Source organism: Coregonus clupeaformis, chromosome 33 (genome assembly GCF_020615455.1).
Source record: "Coregonus clupeaformis isolate EN_2021a chromosome 33, ASM2061545v1, whole genome shotgun sequence".
In the NCBI taxonomy this organism is placed as follows: domain Eukaryota; kingdom Metazoa; phylum Chordata; class Actinopteri; order Salmoniformes; family Salmonidae; genus Coregonus; species Coregonus clupeaformis.
Window position 1 is genome coordinate 40,504,670 of NC_059224.1, and position 24,601 is coordinate 40,529,270.

General features: G+C 41.8%; 1 protein-coding gene across 3 annotated transcripts; it reads left to right on the forward strand.

The window, feature by feature from the left end:
* The first annotated feature begins 1,513 nt into the window (after positions 1-1,513).
* On the forward strand, positions 1,514-22,256 carry LOC121549138 (eukaryotic translation initiation factor 5). Of its 3 annotated transcripts, XM_041861000.1 has the most exons (12): positions 1,514-1,609; positions 1,871-2,103; positions 2,927-3,206; positions 3,798-3,879; positions 4,434-4,606; positions 10,862-10,973; positions 11,674-11,789; positions 12,269-12,430; positions 17,410-17,571; positions 18,645-18,809; positions 19,004-19,144; positions 21,024-22,256. In XM_041861000.1, the coding sequence occupies exons 3-12, from the start codon at positions 3,135-3,137 to the stop codon at positions 21,111-21,113; spliced, it is 1,275 nt and encodes a 424-aa protein (XP_041716934.1). In that variant the 5' UTR covers positions 1,514-1,609; positions 1,871-2,103; positions 2,927-3,134; the 3' UTR covers positions 21,114-22,256. The 3 variants fall into 3 exon arrangements, with proteins under 3 accessions (XP_041716934.1, XP_041716935.1, XP_045066225.1); XM_041861001.2 differs by lacking the exon at positions 1,871-2,103 and having other exon boundaries at positions 1,585-1,609; XM_045210290.1 differs by lacking the exon at positions 1,514-1,609 and having other exon boundaries at positions 1,622-2,103.
* The last annotated feature ends 2,345 nt before the right edge of the window (positions 22,257-24,601 follow it).

A 24,601-nucleotide genomic window follows, 5' to 3' on the forward strand; every position in this document is an offset into this window, starting at 1 on the left:
TCCCATGCGTGGTATGACGAAAAGTTGTTTCTGTGCTTACGAGTGATCAGGTGTGTATTCATTCCGCCGATTCTGTTGAAAAACGTTTATTAAACGGAAGTGAACGGAACGAAACGGGGATAGACATACCTGAATTTGTCCAATAGAAACTCTCATTTGCAACTGTTGGACTAATGATTACACCCTAGATCCGCTAGATGCAGGCAAGAGTGTGCAAGGCGGTATTGAATGTGTCAATGTCTGTCCATGTGTCACTGTCTGTCACCTCAACATTTTCTCTCGACCTGTTTGCAGCTACGTTGTAAACTATCATTCATAGGCTAGGTTGTAACAACCTCATGATGGGTATAGGGAAAATTAGAGTATTACGTAGTATCCTAAACCTATCGATGTTACATCGAACTGGGTGAATGGAATATGAATGACAGTCATCCAATATGCTGTAATAGAAATATGGCCATGCTCATGAAAAAAAGATTGTCCTCCCTCATAATAAACGCCACTGACTGCCACTGAATGGCAATGAGGTAGGTACAGAAACAAGGTGAGTTTTACAATCAGATAGGAAATTACCAAGATGTCGCTTAATGCCGCTAAAGGTCGCTGATTTGATGACGCCAGCAGAATGGGCGGGAATAGTGGCGGACCTCGTGTAGATTGACAGCACATTATAGTGGCGTTGCAAGCACCTATGTGAGAACGTCCATTCCCTCCCCTACCCTGGACGACGCTGGGCCAATTGTGCGCCACCCCATGGGTCTCCCGGTCACGGCCGGCTACGACAGAGCCTGGATTCGAACCAGGATCTCTAGTGGCACAGCTAGAGAGCCTTAGACCACTGCGCCACTCGCCACTCCCTTCATATGCCAAACTAGTTGCATTGTGGATTTTGCCTAAAACATGATTTTGATGTGAAGTTATGTGCTTATGTTAACCCTAAACTGAAGGCATTCTATTTCACACATATGCTGCCAAGGATAGTGTCATGACTCTCATGTGATGGTCCCACGTGAGAAGCCCAAGATCAGAATACAGAGAAGCAACAGTCTACAGATCTCTCTCTCTCCCGTGGTCATTTTAGAACGTTTTCTCACTACCATAGTCCAGTTGCAGGTAGTGGGAGAGGATGGAACTAGGTGAAACTGGGCTAACATTCTGCAAATATTCTCATTAATGAAACATCTGGTCCCAATACATTGTTCTGTTGCCAAAACTAGAATATGTTACGAACACAGTGCACTAAGTTGTATAGACTTGACGCTTTGCCAAAGTTTTAAAAAATTGCGTTGTTTAGGAGTGCAAGTTCGAATTGAGTTTGTGCACACGCGCAATTCACATAGGAGTCGTTCCCTAATGGAAATATGTTACAACACCCAGATAGGATCTCCCAAGCTCGGGCTTTACCTCCCTTGCTTGTTTTGCCTGGCCACTATTAACTATCTCGGGTTAGTTATATATATCTTTGCCCATACTTGTTTTGACCAAGATGTCGCTAAAGGTCGCTGATTTGATGACGCCACCAGAATGGGCGGGAATAGTGGCGGACCTCGTGTAGATTGACAGCACATTATAGTGGCGTTGCAAGCACCTATGTGAGAACGTCCTGGAGGTGAGTCCAAGCAAGTTTGAAGATCAAGTTCGCTATCTAGATGACCAATTGTTATTATACACGTATTAATCAGCAAATATTCAAACGTAACAGAGCAGATCAACTTGTATCCCTTTTTAGGTAGCTAATACTATAGCCAGCTTTTCTATGCATAGTCGTTGGCTAATGTGTCGATGTTAACGTTAGCTATTATTACCACAGCACAGATAGCGCAAGCTGACACGTGTCATGTTATGCTGATTTGATTGTGGTTCGTTACAGATACCCCATTTTTGGGTGTCTCGAGTTTTCTCTGCGGGCTCTACCCCTACCGTTAAGTCGGACTACTCTTTCGGCACCGTTGCAGTGCCGCTCGGTCTCCACTTTACTGCAACCTTACTGCTCATCCACACAACACTTTATTGCGTCTCTGTCTGGGCGACCAGCGGTGTGTTTATGTCTTTGTTTTGCGAAAACGGTGAGTATCCGGACGAAAGGAGCGACGGATGGGAAAGGTATTTTAACCTCAATTATACTTTAATCCCTACTGCTCTGTGTCAGTGCGTATTTAATTGATTTCAAACCTGTTTGTATAGGGAATGCGCCTCCTATGTGGACCAAGATGGCGTCTTTCTCCCCTCGCGCATTGCTTGACTATATGACGCACTCTGCAGAACATTGCTCAATTGAGGGCTGGTGTGCTTTTCTGTCTAACCCCATTCTCACCTGTGTTACATGTGCGATGATTTATAGTTATGTGTTCTTAACTGTATTGGCAAATAATGTTTTCGTACCAATGGTGCAATTAACATGTGCTGATTGTCTTGAAATGAAATGTATTCCACTATGCTTTATGATTATTTAAATGCCATGTTTGTGGAATAGTTTTTTCTCGTGTGCATTTGCCATATGTTTATTGTTACATAGGTAGGAAGCCGCAATGGCATATCTAACCATATTACACCACTGTTTGTCTACTAGTTATTGCTCTGCAAATTTGATATTGTACATTGTGGTGACTGCCAACCTGCCAAGGAACTTTAATGATAATTGGTCTGCTTGGACAAGTAGGCCTATTCATACTTCTCAAGTTGAGAAGTTAAGTAGTGACTCCTTCAGTAATATCCAGTATGATGGGAAAGAACCAAAATATAAATATATGGGCTGTGCCATTTAGCAGGTGTTACTGCTAAATGGCCGTGTGCAAAGGTGGAAAGCCAATAGGGACTTGTGCCAGTCTGACACTAGAAAGTAATGCCCAATCATACTTTATACTAACTTATTAATTATTTGCTGTAATGTCTTCCATCGATCAACAGTCTTCCCCTCTCTTCACAGAGCTGTTGCGCAGCTGTTGGAACCTGTGTGCGGGGAACTTAGCCTACAGGCGCGGCGCTTGCAGCCTCAGTGGCAAGACCTTTTTCATGTCCGAGCCCGAACCCTCTTCCAGTCGTTTATGTCATCCCCTCTTCGCCAGACAGAGGATACCAAAAATTTGCAGTCCAAGATCTTCCTATCGTACTGATAAAGCTCGCGGCCAGCCATCATGTCCGTTAACGTCAACCGCAGCGTGTTGGACCAGTTCTACCGCTACAAGATGCCCCGTATAATCGCCAAGGTGAGTACGGGTCGTGGTGGTCTGGAGTCACTGTTTGTCATCCCCGTCATGTTTTAGGATTTGGGGGTCAGGATCTGAATCTAGATCTCAGGTTATGGGAAACTTTTACATTGAACAGTGTGGTGGTTGTCATGAGGGGTTGGTCAGTATCCAGAGCTCAACTAGTCCAGGGACCTAGAGATGTCCCAATGGTCATAGAGCTTTATTCCCTTGTCTCTCTTCCTTCTTGAGCACTGAAATGCGTTGAAATAAATATGGTGGAGACCTAACCAATCCATTTAATTGCTCGCGGTAAGGGAAGAAGGCCACGTATAGCCTGAGGGCAAACTTGTTCTTTAAACAACACTGAAATACATGTTCCCTCTGAAAGACAGCCTTTACAAGACATACTTTCCACTCAAAGTAGTTTAGATTTAATGTGATTTTTCTCAAATGTTGTACTTAAATGTAACTGAACCCCCTCTGCCTTTGTGCGCTCGGCTCACATGTGAGGAGCATCTTAATTGCCGCCTCTAGTGGAAAGGTATTTACGCTGTTAGAATGTGACCAATGTGAATCAAGCCTGTTTCCCCCACCCGTCCCATCCTCCAGGTGGAAGGCAAGGGGAATGGGATAAAGACTGTCATAGTCAACATGACCGACGTTGCCAAGTCTCTGAATAGGCCTCCCACGTGTGAGTATACCTCCTTCCTCAGCTAAGTGCCTTTTGGGCACTGGTCTGACCCACTAGATTGGCATCCATTTCACAAGGTTGTGATTGTAAACAGTTTGGAATATTTGTCTGTACTTGTAAATTGCACACTTTCTCTGGCCTCTCCATTGTGGCCAGTCATCTGTAAAGATGGGTTGAAAGGGGACTTCACACTCCAAAATCAAAGTTTGTTGGATGTTTTCAATAGTCTGACAAGATGAGTCCACATCGGTTGTGTAGATTGGGCTATATGCCTCAACCCAAAGTGAATCGAAACTAAATTATATGGTGCGTATCTTTTGCATTCATTTTGGATTGTGGCATATAGCCTGATCTACAACACTGATGCCATGGGAGGAGGAATCATGTTGATGTGGTGGTCCGCCCCCTTTTATATTTAGTAAAAGAAAGGGGAAGAGCCTATTAGCTATGAATATTTAATAACCCACTCTCCCAAACCTATGATGATGAGGATAGGAAGGCTTTGGACAAAGCTAAACTCAAAAACGTATGTCTTTCTCGTTCTCCCTGTCCAGATCCCACCAAATTTTTTGGCTGTGAGTTGGGTGCCCAGACCCAGTTTGATGCCAAAAACGACCGCTTCATTGTCAATGGGTCCCACGAGGCGAACAAGCTGCAGGACATGCTGGACGGATTCATCCGGAAGTTTGTGCTGTGTCCAGAGTGCGAAAATCCCGAAACCGACCTGGTAAATAGTCCGGAAAGCTTTTCCTTTCCTCCTGTCCACAATTTGTCAGATTATGGGAAAGGTCTCATTGAAAACCGACCCACCCGCTGCTATCGAATGAAAGGGGTGGGAATGCCAGCTCTTCACTATCAATCCATTTTGCCTTGTGACAGTACTCATTTCCTATATCCAACCAGGACCGACCGGTCTGCCACCCTTTTAAATAATAAATCCACTGTTTGCAGCAGCAGGGTCACATGATGGTGCTTCCATTGGGAATTTGCTTAGTTTTTCATCCAAACAGCCTTGTCTGCAGGGCTTGGCATCCTCTGGCCTGTTAGCCTGTGGTGTCTGTACAGTGAGGGAGGCGTGAACCCACCCCTCTGTTTGTGCCGTGTTTTCGCTGACAGGGCAGGTTTCTATTCTAATAAGGTCAGCACTGTCGCCGGTCCTTGCAGCCGGGGGGATTCTGTTTTGTGCCGATGCATATCTATGCAGGGCCCGCAACACGAGTCGATGCTGGGCTGCTTTCCGATGGAACGGCAGTGCCGTTACAAATTACTGGATGGAATTAAATGTGCACAGTGACTCATTCCAGAGCTTTCATAGGTTAACTGGGTCCGGCCCAAACTGTGTTAGGTGTTATGTCATTATTGAAGTAGTCAAAGAGCTGAGTAGAAATAGAATGTAGGGCTGTGACTGTGCTGTGACTGTCATTGAATTTGGATGATGGTAATTGGCCAGCCAAATGACCGTGTGCTCCGTAATAACCTTTTCGGGGGGGGGGAATAAATACAAAATTTAGATGGGGAAATTTCTGTTTCCTCGCTCCTGACTGCATGTGCTGCTATAGAAATAGAACGGGCATCTACATTCAAGTCAATGATGGCATAATTGGTGGACTGGTGGCCATTGCCAGTGTACCCATTACATTTACATTTTAGTCATTTAGCAGACGCTCTTATCCAGAGCGACTTACAGGAGCAATTAGGGTTAAGTGCCTTGCTCAAGGGCACATCGACAGATTTTTCACCTAGTTGGCTCAGGGATTAGAACCAGCGACCTTTCGGTTACTGGCACAACACTCTTAACCACTAAGCTACCTGCCACCCATAAGGGCAAAGCAGAAAGTGTACCCATCAATATTTGTTGATTCAACTGACATTACAAAATATACATTCCATTGCGTGGGCCACAGCAGTTAACCTCTTAAGGATCGGACCCTTTGTTTCAATTTTTGCATAGCATGACATACCAAAATCGACCTGCCTGTAGCTCAGAACCTGAAGCAAGGATATGCATATTCTTGATACCATTTGAAAGGAAACACTTTGAAGTTTGTGGAAATGTGAAATTAACTTAGGAGAATATAACACACTAGATCTGGTAAAAGATAATACAAACAAAAAAAACATGCGTTATTTTTGTTTTGTTTTATCATCTTTGAAATGGAAGAGAAAGGCCACAACATATTGCAGTTTAGGCGCAATTTAGATTTTGGCTACCTGATGGCAGCAGTGTTTTCAGATTGATCCAGTGAAGCATTGCAATACTGGACTATTTTGTATCAAGTCTGGCCAAATGTGCCAAATTGATACATTTTCAACTACATTACTATAGAGAACATACAAAAATGATATGGTAATACAAAATGTACGTTTACACACTCCCAAGAATGTCATGCATGATGGATCATTAGCTTACACACTAACTTTTACTCATCTAGAGAGCCAGGCGGGGTGGGTGTGGAGCCAGAGACAGCAGAGGTTCAAACTGTAGAACCCAGTTCCTACATTTTGAATATAAAAATGGATTTTATCAAACAAAACTATACTACATTTTATCTCTGGGACCCTTAGGATGACAAATCAGATCAAGATTACTGAATCTAAGTACATTATTTACCTTCAGAGGTGAATGTATCAAACAGTTGCCGTGATATGTTTTTTGTTGTTGTGCACTCTCCTCAAACGATAGCATGGTATTTTTTTCACTGTAATGGCTACTGTAAATTGGACAGCGCAGTTAGATTAACAATAATTTAAGCTTTCTGCCCATATAAAACATGTCTATGTCCTGTAAAGTTTGCTGTTACAACAGTCATGGTAATCACATTAGCGCACCTTAGCTCAACCGTCCCGTATACGGGACACCGATCCCGTAGAGGTTAACATCATTTCAATGAAGATTTTACATTACCGTGGACATTATTGCATCGCAATACCAGGCAGCCATTGCGAGTGTGCCCATGAGTTTACCAGTCAAATTGCCAGGGTTAGAGGTAGGGCTGGACGATATGGCCAAATAAAATATATATTTTTTTAACTTGTGGGCAGTTTACGATATCTTGATTTACAATTTTACAACAAAGCTTATTTAGAGAACATTCAAAGGTCAAATACACTGCATTTCTAACAGTCAGCAATCTAATGAATTCAAGGCTTGTGAAGTTATAGCCTACCTAGGCTAAATATGTCTTCCACAACCATAATACCCACTAATAGGGCTGGGCGATATGGACAAAATATCATATGATATTTATGACTATTTGGCTGTATTTTTATAATACAAGTTCTAAATATGCTTTGATTTGGTTCATGACCCTAGGGTGGCACCACATAAATTAAGTGATTTCAATGGGGCTTTCTCCAGTTATACCACGTGTCAAACTCATTCCGCAGAGTGTCTGCGCGTTTTCACTCCTCCCTTGTACTTGATTGCTGAATTAAGGTCACTAATTAGTAAAGAACTTCCCTCACCTGGTTGTCTTAATTGAAAGGAAAATAACAAAACCACACAGACACTAGGCCCTGATTAGAATGTTTGACACCCCTGATTTATACTGTTTAATCCCCCCCCCTAAAAAATTATAATGTTCATACTTTTGTGCATTTCCTGCGCTTTCATTATCATGTGCACACTGTGCCGCACAGCATATGGGCAAAAAAATATAGGCCTAGTTAATTGAACTGTTGGAAATATAATAATTATTCTAATTCTGTAGTTGGAATATAGTGGGCAGCACCTTGAATACATTGTTTGACATGACAACAAAATAATAAACCAGGGAGGAATTATTGCCAGGGTAGGAACTAAAGTGTTTGTCAGTGTTTCCAGGTGACCCTAATTAGATGTTTTCATGTAGCTAGCCAGCTAACATTCATGGTTTGTCGATCAGTGTGGAAGTATTTGACATGCCTGCACAGAGCCCTGACTTCAACCCCATCGGATACCTTTGGGATGATATGGAAAGCCGACTGCGAGCCAGGCCTAATCGCCCAACATCAGTGCCCGACCTCACTAATGCTCCTGTGGCTGAATTTAAGCAAGTGCCCACAGCAATGTTCCAACATCTAGTGGAAAGTCTTCCCAGAAGAGTGGAGGCTGTTATGGCAGCAAAGGGGGGACCAACTCCATATTAATGCCCATTATTTTGGAATGACCTGTTCGAAGGCAGGTGTCCACATACTTCTGGTCATATAGTGTATTACTAGTAAGAAGTAATGTAGTATTTAATTTTTTGTGACCTGAGTCTTTGAACCATAACATTTGAGACAAATGTTCACCTGCCCCTTTAAGTGCCTGAGGTTACCGTGGTATTGCGACTTGTTATGTTTGTGCCTGTGATATTGAGTCTGATTAATAGAAGTGTTGTCTTCTCCCTAGCCGTTGAAACTCAAACATCGCAAAACAACCTAGCTTGTGAACAAAACAATGTAAATAGCCAAGAAACACAAGGACAAAGTCTCACTTCGGGAGACTTTCGGTTAACACTTTGTCAAACAGCGTCATAACACGTTAAGTCATAACAGCTGACAACTTGTCTTAACCCATATATTTACACCTGTTGTGACATTGCATTATTTTATGGCTGGTTATGACGCCTACATAAGTATCAAAATCAACATTTTATTCAAATGTGTTTTTTTCCCTGCGAAGTTTCCTTTCATTTGAACGTTTCTCTTAAGTCCTTTGTTGTAATTAGTGCTTTAGTCATGTTTTTTCTTATTTTAAATAACTTGCAGAAAGCATACTGACAGTCAAGAAGCAGTATGATCATCAGTCATACAGGCTTATCACGTACAGTGCATTTGGAAAGTATTCAGACCCCTTGACTTTTTCCACATTTTGTTACGTTACAGCATTATTCTAAAATGGATTTAAAATGAGGGGTGGGGGAAACAATCTACACACAATACCGCATAATGACAAAGCAAAAACAGGTTTTGAGATATTTCTGCAAATGTATAAAAAAAGTATTCTAAAGTATTCAGACCCTTTACTCAGTACTTTGTGGAAGCACCTTTTGGCAGCAATTACAGCCTTGAGTGTTCTTGGGTATGACGCTACAAGCTTGGAACACCTGTATTTGGGGAACTTCTCCCGTTCTTCTCTGCCGGTCCTCTCAAGCTCTGTCAGGTTGGATGGGGCGTGTCGCTGCACAGCTATTTTCAGGTCTCTCCAGAGATGTTCAAGTCCGGGCTCTGGCTGGGCCACTCGAGGACATTCAGAGACTTGCCCGAAGCCACTCCTGTGTTGTCTTGGCTGTGTGCTTAGGGTCGTTGTCCCGTTGGAAGGTGAACCTTTGCCCCAGTCTGAGGTCCTGAGCGCTCTGGAGCAGGTTTTCATCAAGGATCTCTCTGTACTTTGCTCTGTTCATCTTTGCCTCGATCCTGACTAGTCTCCCAGTCCCGTTAAATCTTGATTTCATCAGACCAGAGAATCTTGTTTCACATGGTCGGAGTCCTTTTTAGGTGCCTTTTGGCTAACTCCAAGTGGGCTGTCGTGCCTTTTACTGAGGAGTGGCCTCTGTCTGGCCACTGTACAATATATTTTCCTGATTTGGTGGAGTGCTGCAGAGATGGTTATCCTTCTGGAAGATTCTTCCATCTCTGGTTCTCTGTCAGTGACCGTCGGGTTCTTGGTCACCTCCCTGACCAAGGCCCTTCTCCCCTGATTGGCAGCTTTAGGAAGAGTCTTAGTGGTTCCAAACTATTCTATTTAAGAATGATTGAGGCCACTGAAATCTGCTCCTTCATTCATCAGCAACAGAGCATTAGGGTTGGTGCATGTCTTACATCAATTTGTGCACAATTTAAAATGATTTAATATGGTAAATTTCAGAAAATGTTATAACATACTGTTCACAAGTAGGCTATGGTGTAATGTTTTGCCTTGTGGGTGTCATAACCAACCATAAAATAATGCAATTTGTCATGACAGTGTTATGACTGCGTCATAACGTGTTTTGACACTTAAGTAGTGTTACTGACTTTCGTTTCAAGTAAATAAGGCTAACTTTTATGCATGTGCGCAGCGCTTCTAAAAATGAATCTTTCACTCGGCTCTTCACGTGCGCACAACCCCCAGCCAGGCAGTGTTGCAGCGCGAGGTGGGATAGGCTATATATGATTCATTGTTTTTTTTTTATTTGTGCGATTTTTAATTTACCAGCTATGAAACAAAACGACAGAAATACTTTGAAAACAGCTACTGCAGCATTTTACTATAAATGTGATTGTACTTTACTATTTTCATTCACAAATGAGTGAAATGCTCGCACTGTGGAGCCCTGATCACCCGCCAACGTGGCTGGTGAAATAGAACTCTTACCTGCCAAAATCTACCCGGATTTGGCAGGTGGTGGGTGTTTTTAAATTTAGGCCCTGATAATGATCATGCAGTTTAATCAGCTTCTTGATATGCCACACCTGTCAGGTGGATGGGTTGTCGTGGCAAAGGAGAAATGCTCGCTAACAAATAAATAAATTTGTGCACAATATTTGAGAGAAGTAAGCTTTTTGGGTGTATGGAACATTTCTGGCATCTTTTTCAGCTCATGAAACATGGGACCTACACTTAACATGTGTTTTATTATATTTTTGTTTCGTATAGATTAAGCCAAGACTCCATTGAGTCTACTTTTTAGTCCTGGGCTGTGCATAATCTAGGTCCGTGCAGCTGGCCCGTAATGATGCACCATTATGTTTAGGGTATGACATTTTAACAGAATTTATGGTCACAGGTGTTTTTATAGCTGCAAGAACACAATTAGCTACTCAAAATGGCGATCCCGCGTACTTGCGTTTTTGTTGAATTTTGGGGCTGCGCTCGTCTGCCTACTTTTGCTACCAACTACAGAGGATTGCCATTTTGCATAGCTTATTGTAGTTCCTGCTTTGCCTACAGCAAAGGGTATAAATTAAGAGTTAGCCCTAAGGCCATATGGAAAATGTTGTTATTTTTGTAATTTCTTTTTATGCATCACTCCTCCAGCACATCAACGCCAAGAAACAAACCATCGGGAACTCCTGCAAGGCCTGCGGCTACAGGGGCATGCTGGACACACGACACAAGCTCTGCACGTTCATCCTGAGGAACCCACCAGGTGAGCCAGACCAGGATCAAACACGGTTTATGCATTCTCTGGGAATGCCTGAGAAAAGCAGGGAATTGCAAAGTATGTGTTCAAATGCAGCCGGACAGAAGCCTTTTATTTATTTCTGGAAAACCGCTTCGTCAGACATGCATTCCAGCATGGACATTCTGGGTATTCCATTCATTTAATATGCTAATGTTTTCTTGCAAAGTCAGGGAATTTCAGAATATACTGTACTGGGTTGTTCAGTCTGAGGTTGTTCAATGTGGCCTTGGTTTAAAAACAACTCCAGACACACTATAGCCTTCATTTTAATGCACACATGAATGCAGCAATTATTTTATGTTGCTAGACAAAAGCAACTTCTAAAGGCACTAGGTGAGTCATGTTAAGTGGTGTATTACGGTGTCAATGTGCGTGGTGTAATCTTACACAATGCACTTTTTTTGTCATGAGTCAAAGATGAACAGCAGTGAGCTTTGCAGTATTCTGAGGGCAGCATCTGCTGTGGCATCTCCTCTCCCAGTGGTTTTTGAAATCATCGAAGGGGCACCTCGGTTTATTGAGTTTACGACACTAAAGAACCCTGCTTTTCCTGCTGGGTAACTGTTTGAGAAACACAAGGAATCGAGAAAAGATTGTAAAAGAGCGTAATGAGTATAATAATGGCGTCTGTCCTGACTGCCTTTATCTCTCCAACGGCAAACAGAGGACACTGGGTCTGCCAAGAAGAAGGAGAAGAAGAGCAAGAAGAAGGACAAGGAGAACGGCTCCAGTGATGGCGAAGCCGCGAACCACAATGACATAGACGCCCCCGATGCTGTGGTGAGTACTAGCACTTCATCTCCCAGTGCCAGCCAGACCTCGGTCAAATACATTGTTGTAAACTGGAGGTGCGCTCGATTTAACTTGACCGGCTTGAAGGTTGAGCTTGACTGACCTTGACCTGGAGACTTGTCTTGAAAGGCCTAGTTGCCTAACTGTTGACGTTATGGCACATTTTCTATTCCCATCCCTCTTGTTCACTCTCCTTCACAGATCTGATATAACTGGATAGGTAAAAGCAATATGGCATGATCTAGGTAGAACTGTTTATTACACTTAACCAATTGTCTCAGAGCCGTGAAGGGGAGTGAAAGATTAGAAGGGTGGGACAACTTTCTGGAATGAAACTCATCCCCAGTCTCCATTCTATCCCCTTGTTCTTGTTTCTCTGTAGCATACAGCCTCATTGGAATAGTTTCCACTGATCCCTCTTATTTTCAATAGCACTGTATAACTCAAATCTAATCGATATGTTCTAGGACCGTGATGACGACGACGAAGACTGGGCGGAGGAAACGACTGAGGAGGCCCAGCAGCGCAGGATGGAGGAGATCAGCGCGCACGCTAAGAACCTGACCCTCAGCGAGGACTTGGAGAAGCCCTTGGAGGAGAGGGTCAACCTCTTCTACAACTTTGTGAAGGTCAGGCTCTGGACCCTGTCCAGGAATGACCCCATTTTCTGTTTTGACTGGGTCCTGTCAACTCCATAACACACTTGCTTATTACTCGGTTACATGTGAAGACTCGAGCCCTGCACAGAAACAACCCGCACCTTCCTAGTTCCGACTCGCTTCGGCTCGCATCATACAGATTCCATTTACAACGGTCACAGTGGAGACCTTAGAGGTGTCACCTCACTTCTCTAAACTCAAGCCTATTTTGCCTGGGTCCTGTTGCCTTAATTATTGCTCGCGTATATAAATGAAAAATAACTCGGATGTATCGAAATGGGTTTGCTAGACTCCACAAGGAAGTGAACGTGCACTAAGCAGAGCTCAAATGCAGTGTGGTATGTAACTACGTTGCTGCTGCCTTTTGAACAGGTCTCTTGATTTAAAAAAAACGCGCTGTCACCGTATCTATTCATTATGGCCATCGAAATGCTAGCTATTAAAATCAGATCAAATAACAGAGGATTAGAAATTCAAGGTTTAAAAACAAAGGTGTCCATGTATGCCGACGTCTCAAGTTTTTATATTAAGTCCGCAAGCTAGGTCCCTGCAATTTCTCATTGAAGATATGGATAGGTTTTCGTCCAGAGGCCAGAAAAGTTCATTATAAGTGTACCATATTACGTATTTGATTAAAAAAAATTATAATAAATTGACATTACCCTGCAGTTTACCTATAAAATGGGCTGATGGTGAAGTAGACCTACTTGGTATTCATATCGCAAAATATATAAATGAGCTCTCCACAATTAATTTCAATAGAAAACTATTAAAAGTAGGCTAGATCCTGCAACCATGGAGAGGTAAATGCCTGTCTATGGAAAAATTACACTGATTAACTCCTTTAGTCATATCAGTTTACTTACATACTTATGGCAGTGCCTACTCCTGATTCGTTTTTCAAATCATATGTGCAAAATATTTCGCTTTATCTGGGATGCTAAACCAGACAGGATAAAGCGTGCCTATCTATATAATGAATATGAACTGGGTGGGCTGAGATTATTAAATATAAAAGCACTAAACCTCTCTCTAAAAGCTTCACTTATACAAAGGTTTTACTTGAACCCAAAATGGTTCTCAAGTAGATTACTAAGAAAAGCTCATCCCTTGTTTTGAAAATGTCCTTTTTGCATTTGTGCAGATTGCCGATTTAATTGAAAATGAAACCTTGTTAATTCTCTTTTTCAAACAAGCAATGCAGAACTGTTTAGAATTTCAATTTCATCCCCTTCGAAAGATGGAACAAATATTATGGTTGACCTAAAATGTGCTGGTTGATAAAATACCTGTATTTATGGAAAATGTTAAAGGATATTTGTTTTAAACTGAACAAAAATGTAAACGCAACAATTTCAAAGATTTTACGTAGAAGGAAATCAGTAAATTGAAATAAATAAATTAGGCCCTAATCTATGGATTTCATATGACTGGGCAGGGGCACAGCCATGGGTGGGCCTGGGAGGGCATTGGCCCACCCACTGGAGAATCAGAATGGGTTTTCCCCCACAAGGGCTTTATTACAGACACAAATACTCCTCAGCACTCCCCCTCCCCCTCAGACAATCCCGCAGGTGAAGAAGCCGGATGTGGATGTCCTGCGGGGGGTGGTTACGCGTGGTCGGCGGTTGTGAGGCCAGTTGGCTGTACTGCCAAATTCTCGAAAACAATGTTGGAGGCGGTTTATGGTAAAGAAATTAACATTAAATTATCTGGCAACAGCTCTGTTGGACATTGCTGCACTCATTATGCCAATTGCACACTCCCTCAACTTGACATCTGTGTCATTGTGTTGTGACAACTGCACATTTTAGTGGCCTTTTATTGTCCCCAGCACAAGGTGCACCTGTGTAATGATCATGCTGGTTAATCAGCTTCTTCATATTCCACACCTGTCAGGTGGATGGATTATCTTGGCAAAGGAGAAATGCTCACTAACAGGGATGTAAATGAATTTGTGCACGAAATTTGAGAGAAATAAGCTTTTTGTGCGTATGGAACATTTCTGGTATCTTTTATTTCAGGTCATGAAAAATGGGACAAACACTTTACATGTTGTGTTTTATAATTTTGTTCAGTGTAAATTTTATATTGAAATTACAACCAATTGATTACAGCATTACCCCCAAAATTGAGGAGGCAGGTGGCAGCGGGAGGAGGTAGGGAACTGGTCTGTCTTCTCAATATAAAGGATCAAAACTGGCAGAGGAACAAAAATAGCATGAATAGGAAAGTATACCCGTTTTTAATTTGAGGACCAGGATGTTGACCGCTGTGCCATACAGATAAAATAGCTGGGAAGATATTTTTTTTATTTACCGATTTTCCATGGCAAAGGGTGTTTTGAGTTAACACACAATGACGCAAGATTCAAGACTTCGTGCTTTTCAGCTAAAATTACTGTACTGATTTCTTGCCACCAACAAAATGTTGAATATTTGGGGCATACAGTCGTCGCCGCTCTGCAGATTTTGTTGCGAGGATACAGAATCAATAGACCATTTGTTCTGGTATTGCCCTCAGGTAGCCTGTTTCCAGTCTCAGGTTCAGGAATGGCTGAAAAAGCGTAACATTAATCTAAAATTGACCCTAGAAATAGCAATGTTGGTAGATTTGGCGAGACCTGGTCAGTCAATTACTAATACTCTTAGTAAAAGTATTTATCTTAAACTTGCAATCCTTGGATTCGATTAGATTGAGACGTGGAGGAAGAGGTTTTTCGGGGGGGGTTCTCTGGTTGGTTGAGGGGCAGCTCTTGGGGGGGGTCGCTGCTTCGTGTCCCCGATTTTGACGTGGTGGGAGATATGTTGATGTGCCCTTGGTTGGGGCGCTTGACCCTGGTTGCTCTGGATGGTTGTGCCTGCTAGAAAAATGTTTTTAAATGTATATATAAAATATTCAGACCCCTAGACATTTTGTTACATTACAGCCTTATTCTAAAATTGATTACATTTGTTTGTTTCCCTCATCAATCTACACACAATACCCCATGATGACGAATCCAAAATAGGTTTTTAGACATTTTTTCAGGTCTCTGTTGGAAGGTGTACCTTCGCCCCAGTCTAAGGTCCTGAGTTCTCTGGAGCAGGTGTTCAAGGATCTCGCTGTACTTTGCTCCGTTCATCTTTCCCTTGATCCTGACTAGTCTCCCAGTCCCTGCCGCTGAAAAACATCCCCACAGCATGATGCTGCAGCCACTATGCTTCACCGTAGGGATGGTGCCAGGTTTCCTCCAGACGTGACGCTTGGCGTTCATGCCAAAGAGTTCAATCTTGGTTTCATCAGACCAGAGAATCTTGTTTCTCATGGTCTGAGAGTACTTTAGGTGCCTTTCGGCAAACTCAAAGCTGGCAGTCGTGCCTTTTTTCTGAGGCGTGTCGTCCGTCTGTGCCTCGACACAATCCTGTCTCTGAGTTCTACAGACAGTTCTTTCGACCTCATGGCTTGGTTTTTGCTCTGACATGCACTGTCAACTGTGGGATCTTATCTAGACAGGTGTGTGTCTTTCCAAATCAGCGCTGCTCTGCATTCTTAACAGCACTATCCACACAGGTCCTACAGGCCCTAGTTTTGTCGCACCTGGACTACTGTTCAGTCGTGTGGTCAGGTGCCACAGAGGGACTTGAGAAATGTGAAATTGGCTCAGAACAGGGCATCACGGCTGGCCCTTGGATGTACACAGAGAGCTAACATTAATAATATGCATGTCAATCTCTCTTGGCTCAAAGTGGAGGAGAGATTGACTTCATCACTACTTGTATTTGTGAGAGGTGTTGAATGAACCGAGCTGTCTGTTTGAACTACTGGCACACTGCTCGGACACCCATGCATACCCCACAAGACATGCCACCAGAGGTCTCTTCAGTCCCCAAGTCGAGAACAGACTATGGGAGATGCACAGTACTACATAGAGCCGTGACTACATGGAACTCTATTCCACATCAAGTAACTGATGCCAGCAGTGAAATTAGATTTTAAAAAACGATACAAATACACCTTATGGAACAGCAGGGACTGTGAAGCAACACAAACATATAGACATGCATACAAACACACGATAACATACGCACTATACACACAGGTACACATGGCTTTTGTGTTATAGATGTGTGGTAGAAGAGGCCTGAGGAGGCACACTTAATAGGTTGTGAAATCTGTTATGAATGTATTGTAATGTTTTTAAAATGTATAACTGCCTTAATTTCGCTGGATCCCAGGAAGAGTAGCTGCTGCCTTGGCAGCAGCTAATGGGGATCCATAATAAATACAAATGTCCAATCAATATAATTTACCACAGGTGGACTCCAATCAAGTTGTAGAAACATCTCAAGGATGATCAATGGAAACAGGATGCAGCTGAGCTCAATTTTGAGTCTCATAGCAAAGGGTCTGAATACTTATGTAAATATTTTTTATTTTTAATACATTTTCCAAAATGTCTAAACCTGTCCTTTTTAGAACAAGGCTGTAACGTAACAAAATGTGGAAAAAGTCAAGGGGTCTGAATACTTTCCGAAGGCGCTGTGTGTATGCATGTGTATGCATGTGTGTATGTATAATGGTGTGTGTGTACAGTGCATTCGGAAAGTATTCAGACCCTTTGCTATGAGACACAAAATTGAGCTCAGGTGCATCCTGTTTCCATTGATCATCCTTGTAGAAACATCTCAACTTGATTGGAGTCCACCTGTGGTAAATTCTATTGATTGGACATTTGTATTTATTATGGATCCCCATTAGCTCTTCCTGGGATCCAGCGAAATTAAGGCAGTTATACATTTTACAATTTAATGTTTTGAATAAGGCTGTAACCTAACAAAATGTGGAAAAAAGCACTGTATGATCAGTTGTTTTTAAGGATGAATAAAGAAAATGAGTGAGGGGAAAGCTGAATCAAGATGTGAGGGTGTGATGTCTCTGGGTGGCTTATTCTATCACTCCCTCGACAGCAAATGAAGGAGGACGGTGCCGTCAACATTTCGGACAAGGAGATCCTGGCCGAGGCGGAGCGTCTGGACGTGAAGGACACGGCCCCACTGATCCTGACAGAGCTTTTAATGGACGAGAACATCCGCGAACAGATCAAGAAGTACAAACGTCACTTCCTCAGAGTGAGTCTCCGAGTAGCATTCTAGTAGATACCCGTAGACGTAGTCATTGCGCTAACGCTAGCTCGCAAAACTTCCTCTATCTTCTTTCATACTGGACACAGACATTTAAAATGGTATCCATGAGTTAATCTGCCTCTGTGGAAGTAGATGAAGTGCTAATTGCCAAAATCTATCCCTTTTATTTTCCATGGAAAGACTACTGCGCGTGCTTCTCCGGCCATTCATATAGCCTACACAGGCTATTTAATTGAGACCACGCATAGGCACATTTGATCTCGCATGCACACAACACAACACGAGAGTAGAGGGAGGCTACTGAACTTGAAGCAGAATTATCATACGAGAGTTTATGAATAGTGTTACAGGTGCTTTTAATACAATAGGTAACGCATACAAAAGAAAGACAACCGTTTGAAATAATTTGCAGGACTAAAATATGTTAATCTCAGTTGTCTATGACCGCCTGCCGGGGCCGCAGGTCTTGCAGCTCTCTAGTATGAGGGTCAGGGCTGTTACACTAGTTGTTAATATAATAACATGCTATTTAGCAAGTGCTTTTATCCAAAGCGACTGACCGTCAGTCGTGCATTTTTTTTAAACGAATGGGTGGTCCCGGTAATCGAACCCACTATCCTGGCATTGCAAGTGCCATGCTCTTCCAACTGCGTAACAGAGGACCTCTGCTTGTTAATGCAAATTGGGCATTAGGTCAGTGCTGTCACGCTACTTGTGTGGCATTTGATCGGATATGTTACTCAAATTGGCATTCGGTCAGTGCCGTAACATCAGTTGTTGGGCATGAGGTCAGTGCCCTAATGCCATTTGATGGACATCCGCTTAATGTTGTCTATAGTTGGTGTTCGTGAACTGTGAGTTCCATAACGCATAGGACATGAAACAGTGTCACTACACCAGTTGATGGAGATATGCTTAGTAGTCTAACACCAGCAATTTGGACAGACATAACCTCAACAAAGTTGATTGTGGCAATAGATACAGCTATAATTCCGCTTTTGGGTTTTGCTCAAGCTGCATCCGCACCTTCCGTTTTAAAACATTTCTCTTGTGTCCAGTTTACCCACAACAACAAGAAGGCCCAGAAGTACCTGCTGGGGGGCTTTGAGTGTCTGGTGAAGCTGCACCAGTCCGAGCTTCTGCCCCGCGTGCCCCTTGTCCTCAAAGACCTGTACGACGCCGACCTACTGGAGGAGGACGTCATCCTGGCCTGGGCTGAGAAGGTAACGGGGATGATGGGATATTTATTTTATTCAACTTATCCAGGTCAGTGTCATTTATTTTGCAAGAGACTCCTCATCCAAGATATTTTACATATGAAAAAAGACTCCGTAACCTACACTAGAACCTGTGAAATGAGACTCAAGTCATTTTTCATCATACCTCTAACACGTCAGACCTGTGTGTGTCTTGTCAGGTGTCCAAGAAGTACGTGTCCAAGGAGCTGGCAAAAGAGATCCATGCCAAGGCAGCGCCCTTCATCAAGTGGCTGAAGGAGGCGGAAGAGGAGAGCGAGGGCAGCGGGGCGGATGAGGAGGAAGATGAAGATAACGTGGAGGTAATGACTTATCACTGACTCTGATTTTTACCTATATACATTCATTCCCGTCACGCGCATATAGACATAGGTTTGGTATTGTGGCACTGACATGAAAATGGCCACTGTCACCAGGTTTCTGCTTACCATGGACCTATTCAGATACAGTGCCTTCAAAAACTAGTCACACCCCTTGACCTTTTTCAAAATGTTTGTTTTGTTACAGCCTGAATTTAAAATTGATTAAATGTAGATTTTCTGTCACTGGCCTACACACAATACCCCGTAATGTCAATTTGGAATAATGTTTTTTGACATTTTACAAATTTAATAAAAAATGAAAAGCTTGAATGTCTCAAGTATTCAACCCCTTTGTTATGGCGTTCCTAAAGTCCAGAAGCAAAAATGTGCATAACAAGTTACATAAGTTGCATGGACTCACCCTGCGTGCAATAATAGTGTTAAGAAGGGCATCTATTAGTAGATGGGTAAAAATTTAAAACCGCAGACATTAAATAACTTTGAGCATGGTGAAGTTATTAATTACACTTTGTGTGGTGTATCAATACACCCAGTCACTACAAAGATACAGGCGTCCTTCCTAATTCAGTTGCCGGAGAGGAAGGAAACCACTCAAGGATTTCACCATGAGGCCAATGATTACTTTAAAATAATTACATAGTTTAATGGCTGTGATAGGAGAGATCTGAGGATGGATCAACAACATTGTTGGGTGGTCCTCTGTAGCTCAATTGGTAGAGCATGGCGCTTGTAACGCCAGGGTAGTGGGTTCGATCCCCGGGACCACCCATACGTAAAAATGTATGCACACATGACTGTAAGTCGCTTTGGATAAAAGCATCTGCTAAATGGCTTATTATTATTATTATTATTATTATAGTTACTCCACAATACTAACCTAATTGACAGTGAAAAGAAGGAAGCCTGTACAGAATAAAAAAAATCCTAAACATGCATCCTGTTTGCAAAAAGGCACTCAAGTAATACTGGAAAAAATTATATTGGCAAAGCAATTAACTTTTTGAGCTGAATACAGTGTTTGGGTCAAATCCAATAAAACACACTACTGAGTACCACTCCATATTTTCAAGCATAGGAGTGACTGCATCATGTTATGGATATGGGAAATCCTAGAGGAGAACTTGTTTGCTTTCCACCAGACACTGGGAGATGAGTTCACCTTTCAGCAGGACAATAACCTAAAAAACAAGGCCAAATCTATACTAGAGGTGCTTACCAAGAATACAGTGAATGTTTCTGAGTGGCCGAGTTAGTTTTGACTTAAATCTGCTTGAAAATGTAGGGCAGGACTTGAAAATGGCTGTCCAGCAATGATCAACAACCAATTTGGCAGAGCTTGAAGAATTTTGAAGAGAATAATGGGCAAATGTTGCCCAATCCAGGTGTGGAAAGCTCAGACTCAGAAAGACTCATAGCTGTAATCGCTGCCAAAGGTGCATCTACAAAGTATTGACTCGGGTGTACAGAATAGATTTCTGTATTTCTTTTTTTTAATCGTTTTTATTTTATTTTTCCTATTAGTCATTTAATCAATTTCGAATTCAGGCTGTAACACAACAAAAGGTGGAGTAAGTCGAGGTATGAATACTTTCTGAAGGCATTGTACCAGTATGAAAATGTATGCACTCACTAACTGTATGTCGCTCTGGATAAGAGCGTCTGCTAAATGACTAAAATGTAAATTGTAGAAATGTGTTGAGCTGACACGATTCCCCTTTTCTGCATGACAAAGCACCATGTCTGTTCAACACTATTTATTTATGTTACTTATGCATCCTACTGAAGCGCCTGGTGAGAAATGAGTGACACTACAGTGTCTTAATTTCACCCAATTAACATTCCCCCCCTTTCCTCCCAGGTGGTCTACTCAGCCTCTGCCCGCAGGCTGAAAGTGGAGACTGAGAAGCCTGCAGAGGAAGAGGATGACTTTGACATCGACGCCATCTAAAAACAAAACTTAACAAACCTCCACCGTCATGGAACATAAATCCCTTGCAAGCGTGCTGACGATCATGCTGAAAATAATAACGGCATGCCTTTGGTTCTGGTCGACCCACCCCCACCCACCTGCAGCTTTACGAGATTAATCTATTTACTTTGTGCTTGTTTGATCAATCTCGCTAGATGGAGTGATGAGATGTTTGTACATGGATGAAGAGTTTTTATTTTTGGGTTGATACTAGAGAATTAAATGCAAATTCTGCATTTGTTTTCTCCCTGAAATATTTTCCTCAGTTCAGATGGTAATGTTATGATCTCAAGTAGTAAAGTGTAACCTGTTTGGGACTTTCCTAGGTCATGTGAGAATGGAGATGCCACGCTAAAATGACTGGTGTAAAATGTGCAACAAGCAACTCCTGTATGGATTTGCAACAGCCTTTGGTTAGAGAAAGACTTTGGGGTCATTTTTGATTTGGCACTAGGTTCTAAATCTACAAGACTGACTTCACATAAGTGCATAATCTGTGATTTAACAGGGAACTCCATCAGGATGTACGGTGCCCATAGAATGTCTACGCCCCCCTTGAACTTTTTCACATTTTGTGTTACGAAGTGGGATTGAAATAGATTTAATTGTAATTTTTGTCATTGATCTACACAGTACTCTGTCAAAGTGCAAAGGGAATTCTACAAATGTTTACAAATTTAAATAAAAAAAAGTCATTACACAAGTATTCACCTCCTTTGTTTAGGGTAGCCTAAACTAGTTGACATTTAAATTTGGCTTAACAAATCACAATTGTTTGTGGACTTTGAAATAATAGGGGTTCACATGATTTAAAAAGAAATTTCCCCATTCCTTTGTCCCATACATTCAACATCTGAGGTCCCTCAGTCAAGTATTGAATTTCAAGCACAGATTTAACTACAAAGGCCAGGGAGCTTTTTGAAAGCCTCGTAAAGAAGGGCAGTGATTTGGTAGATGGGTAACAATAACCAATCAGACATTGAATATATCTTTAAGCATGGTCAAGTTAATAATGCTGTGGATGATGTTTTAAACCACAGAGATGCAGTCCTTCTGAACTGAGCTGCTTTGGGGTGTAACCACGAGGCCATTGGTGATTTTAAAACGGCTACAGAGTTCAATGGCTGTGATGGGAGAATTGAGGATGGATCAACAACATTGTAGTGACTCCACAATAATGACCTAAATGCAGGGTTGGGGAGTAACTGATTACGTGTAATCTGATTACAAAAAACTGACTAATCAGTTACGTTACCAGCAAAATAATGTAATCAGATTACAGATACTTTTGGAAAAACTGAATTGCTTATAAATTTAGAAAGGATGTTTGCGAAAAATGCATTATGCCACCTTTCTGTTTTCTCAATGACATTCAGATCAGCATTGAAAAAATTTGGAAGTTTTACTTTTTTCTGCTTGCGTGAGTCTGACCATAAATCAGAGACCACTGACGACACAATTGTTTGATGGATCCTTTTTTTGTCACTCTTAAGGGGGAAAGTAATCTAAAAGTAACAAAGTAATCAGATTACGTTACTGCGTTTGGGTCATCCAAATGTCATGTTACTGATTACAATTTTGGTCAGGTAACTGTAATGGATTACATTTAGAAAGTAACATACCCTGCCTAAATAACAAAAATATACCACAACATGCATATGTATGCAACAAGGCATTAAAGTAATACTGCAAAAAAAATAAGGCAAAGGAGTGTACTTTTTGGCCTAAATGCAAAGCCTTATGTTTGGGGCAAATCCAACACATCACTGAGTAACTGCCTCCTTATTTTCAAGCATGGTGGTGGCTGCATCATGGCTGACATCGGCAAAGACTGGGGAGTTTTTCAGGATGAAAAGAAAATGGATGGAGCTAAAGACGGGCAAAATCCTAGAGGAAAACCTGCTTCAGTCTGCTTTACACCAGACACTGGGAGAGGAATTCACCTTTCAGCAGGACAAAAACCTACAACACAAAGCCAAATCTACATTGGAGCAAGACTTGAAAATTGCTGTCAAGCCATGATCCCCAACACCTTGACAGAGCTTGAAGAATTTTGAAGAGAATAATGGGCAAATATTGCACAATACAGGTGTGCAAAGCTCTTATGAGACTTACCAAATAAGACAGCTGTAATCGCTGCCAAAGGTGTTTCTAACATGTATTGACTCGGGGGAATACTTCTCTAATCAAGGTATATTAATGTGTTATTTTTTTATTAATCTTTTAAAAAATGTTAGAATTTTTCTTCCACTTTGACATGATATAGTATTTTGTGTAGACAAAAAATGAATATTTCGTTGACAAAAAATGACAAATCAATTTTAATCCCATTTTGTAATACAATAAAATGTGTAGACTTTCTATAGGCACTTTCTACAGTGCTTTCGGAAAGTATTCAGGCCCCTTCCCTTTTTCCACATTTTGTTACGTTACAGCCTTATTCTACAATGGATTAAATTAATTGTTTTCCTCATCAATCATATTTAGGACAAAGTTTAATGCTATGGAATCATCCGTTTTCACAAGATGGCGCCATTGACTTCAATTTAAAGGATAATTGATTTCATGAAGCGCATACAAGTAGTCATATTCCCACATAAAACAGAGGGAGCTATTACCTACAATTTCAACTTCAAACCAGCAACAACAACAAGAAGGCACCGATGTAAATGAATAGCAGAGCAGTACATCGACTCAAGTAGTATATTCAACATAGGAAAATAGACTACACTATCCTATGAAAATAATTAATAAACCAATGCCTGAGTGCAAATAGAGAACTGAATATCAAAACCGATGTTACCGTCTGTAGCTGTGATTTAAGTTAATAAACATCTTAAGTGTATTCCATATAAGGGGTTAGGCATACTTAAACTCATTAGATGTATTTAGTACCAGTATTGTTAGATACGCCTTAACCATGCACTTACAGAGATTGTGGACATCAACAATACTTAATCTAAAGGAATGTTCTTCGTTGTCTAGAATACACTTTGTCGAGAAATTGTTATACTATATATGTCGAGAAATTGTTATACTATATAGTAGGGTTGAATCCTTCAACACTGGTAGATAGAAACCACTTTCCAGTTGTAGATTCATATAAATTAACTTGAATAACAAATCCTGTTGGTGGCAAGATGGCGCCGACAGACATGGCAGCTCTGCTTTTAGCTCCTAAGCAACTTTTGTTTTTATGTGTGTTATTTCTTACGTTATTAGCCCAGAACGTTTTTTTGTGTTATTCCATTCAGACGGAAATAACTTTTGGATATCAGAGTGGCGGTATCTAACCAGCATTACTACCAGGAATACGACTTTCCCGAATTGGATCCTTTGTTCGTACCCCCCAGGGCAATTAAACTTATCAAAGAGGCTGCGCCAAGACGCCGCCGGCGGAGAAGAGGTATTCGGAGTGGACTTCTAGTCCGACTCAGGAGGAGTGCACACCATCCACCGCTTCTGAG

Excerpts from the sequence above, each read along its gene's own strand:
- LOC121549138 (XM_041861000.1), top strand. The coding sequence starts at position 3,135 with ATGTCCGTTAACGTCAACCGCAGCGTGTTGGACCAGTTCTACCGCTAC. Across the intron at positions 4,607-10,861 it reads AAAATCCCGAAACCGACCTG|CACATCAACGCCAAGAAACA; the intron begins GTAAATAGTCCG and ends TCACTCCTCCAG. Across the intron at positions 11,790-12,268 it reads TAGACGCCCCCGATGCTGTG|GACCGTGATGACGACGACGA; the intron begins GTGAGTACTAGC and ends GATATGTTCTAG.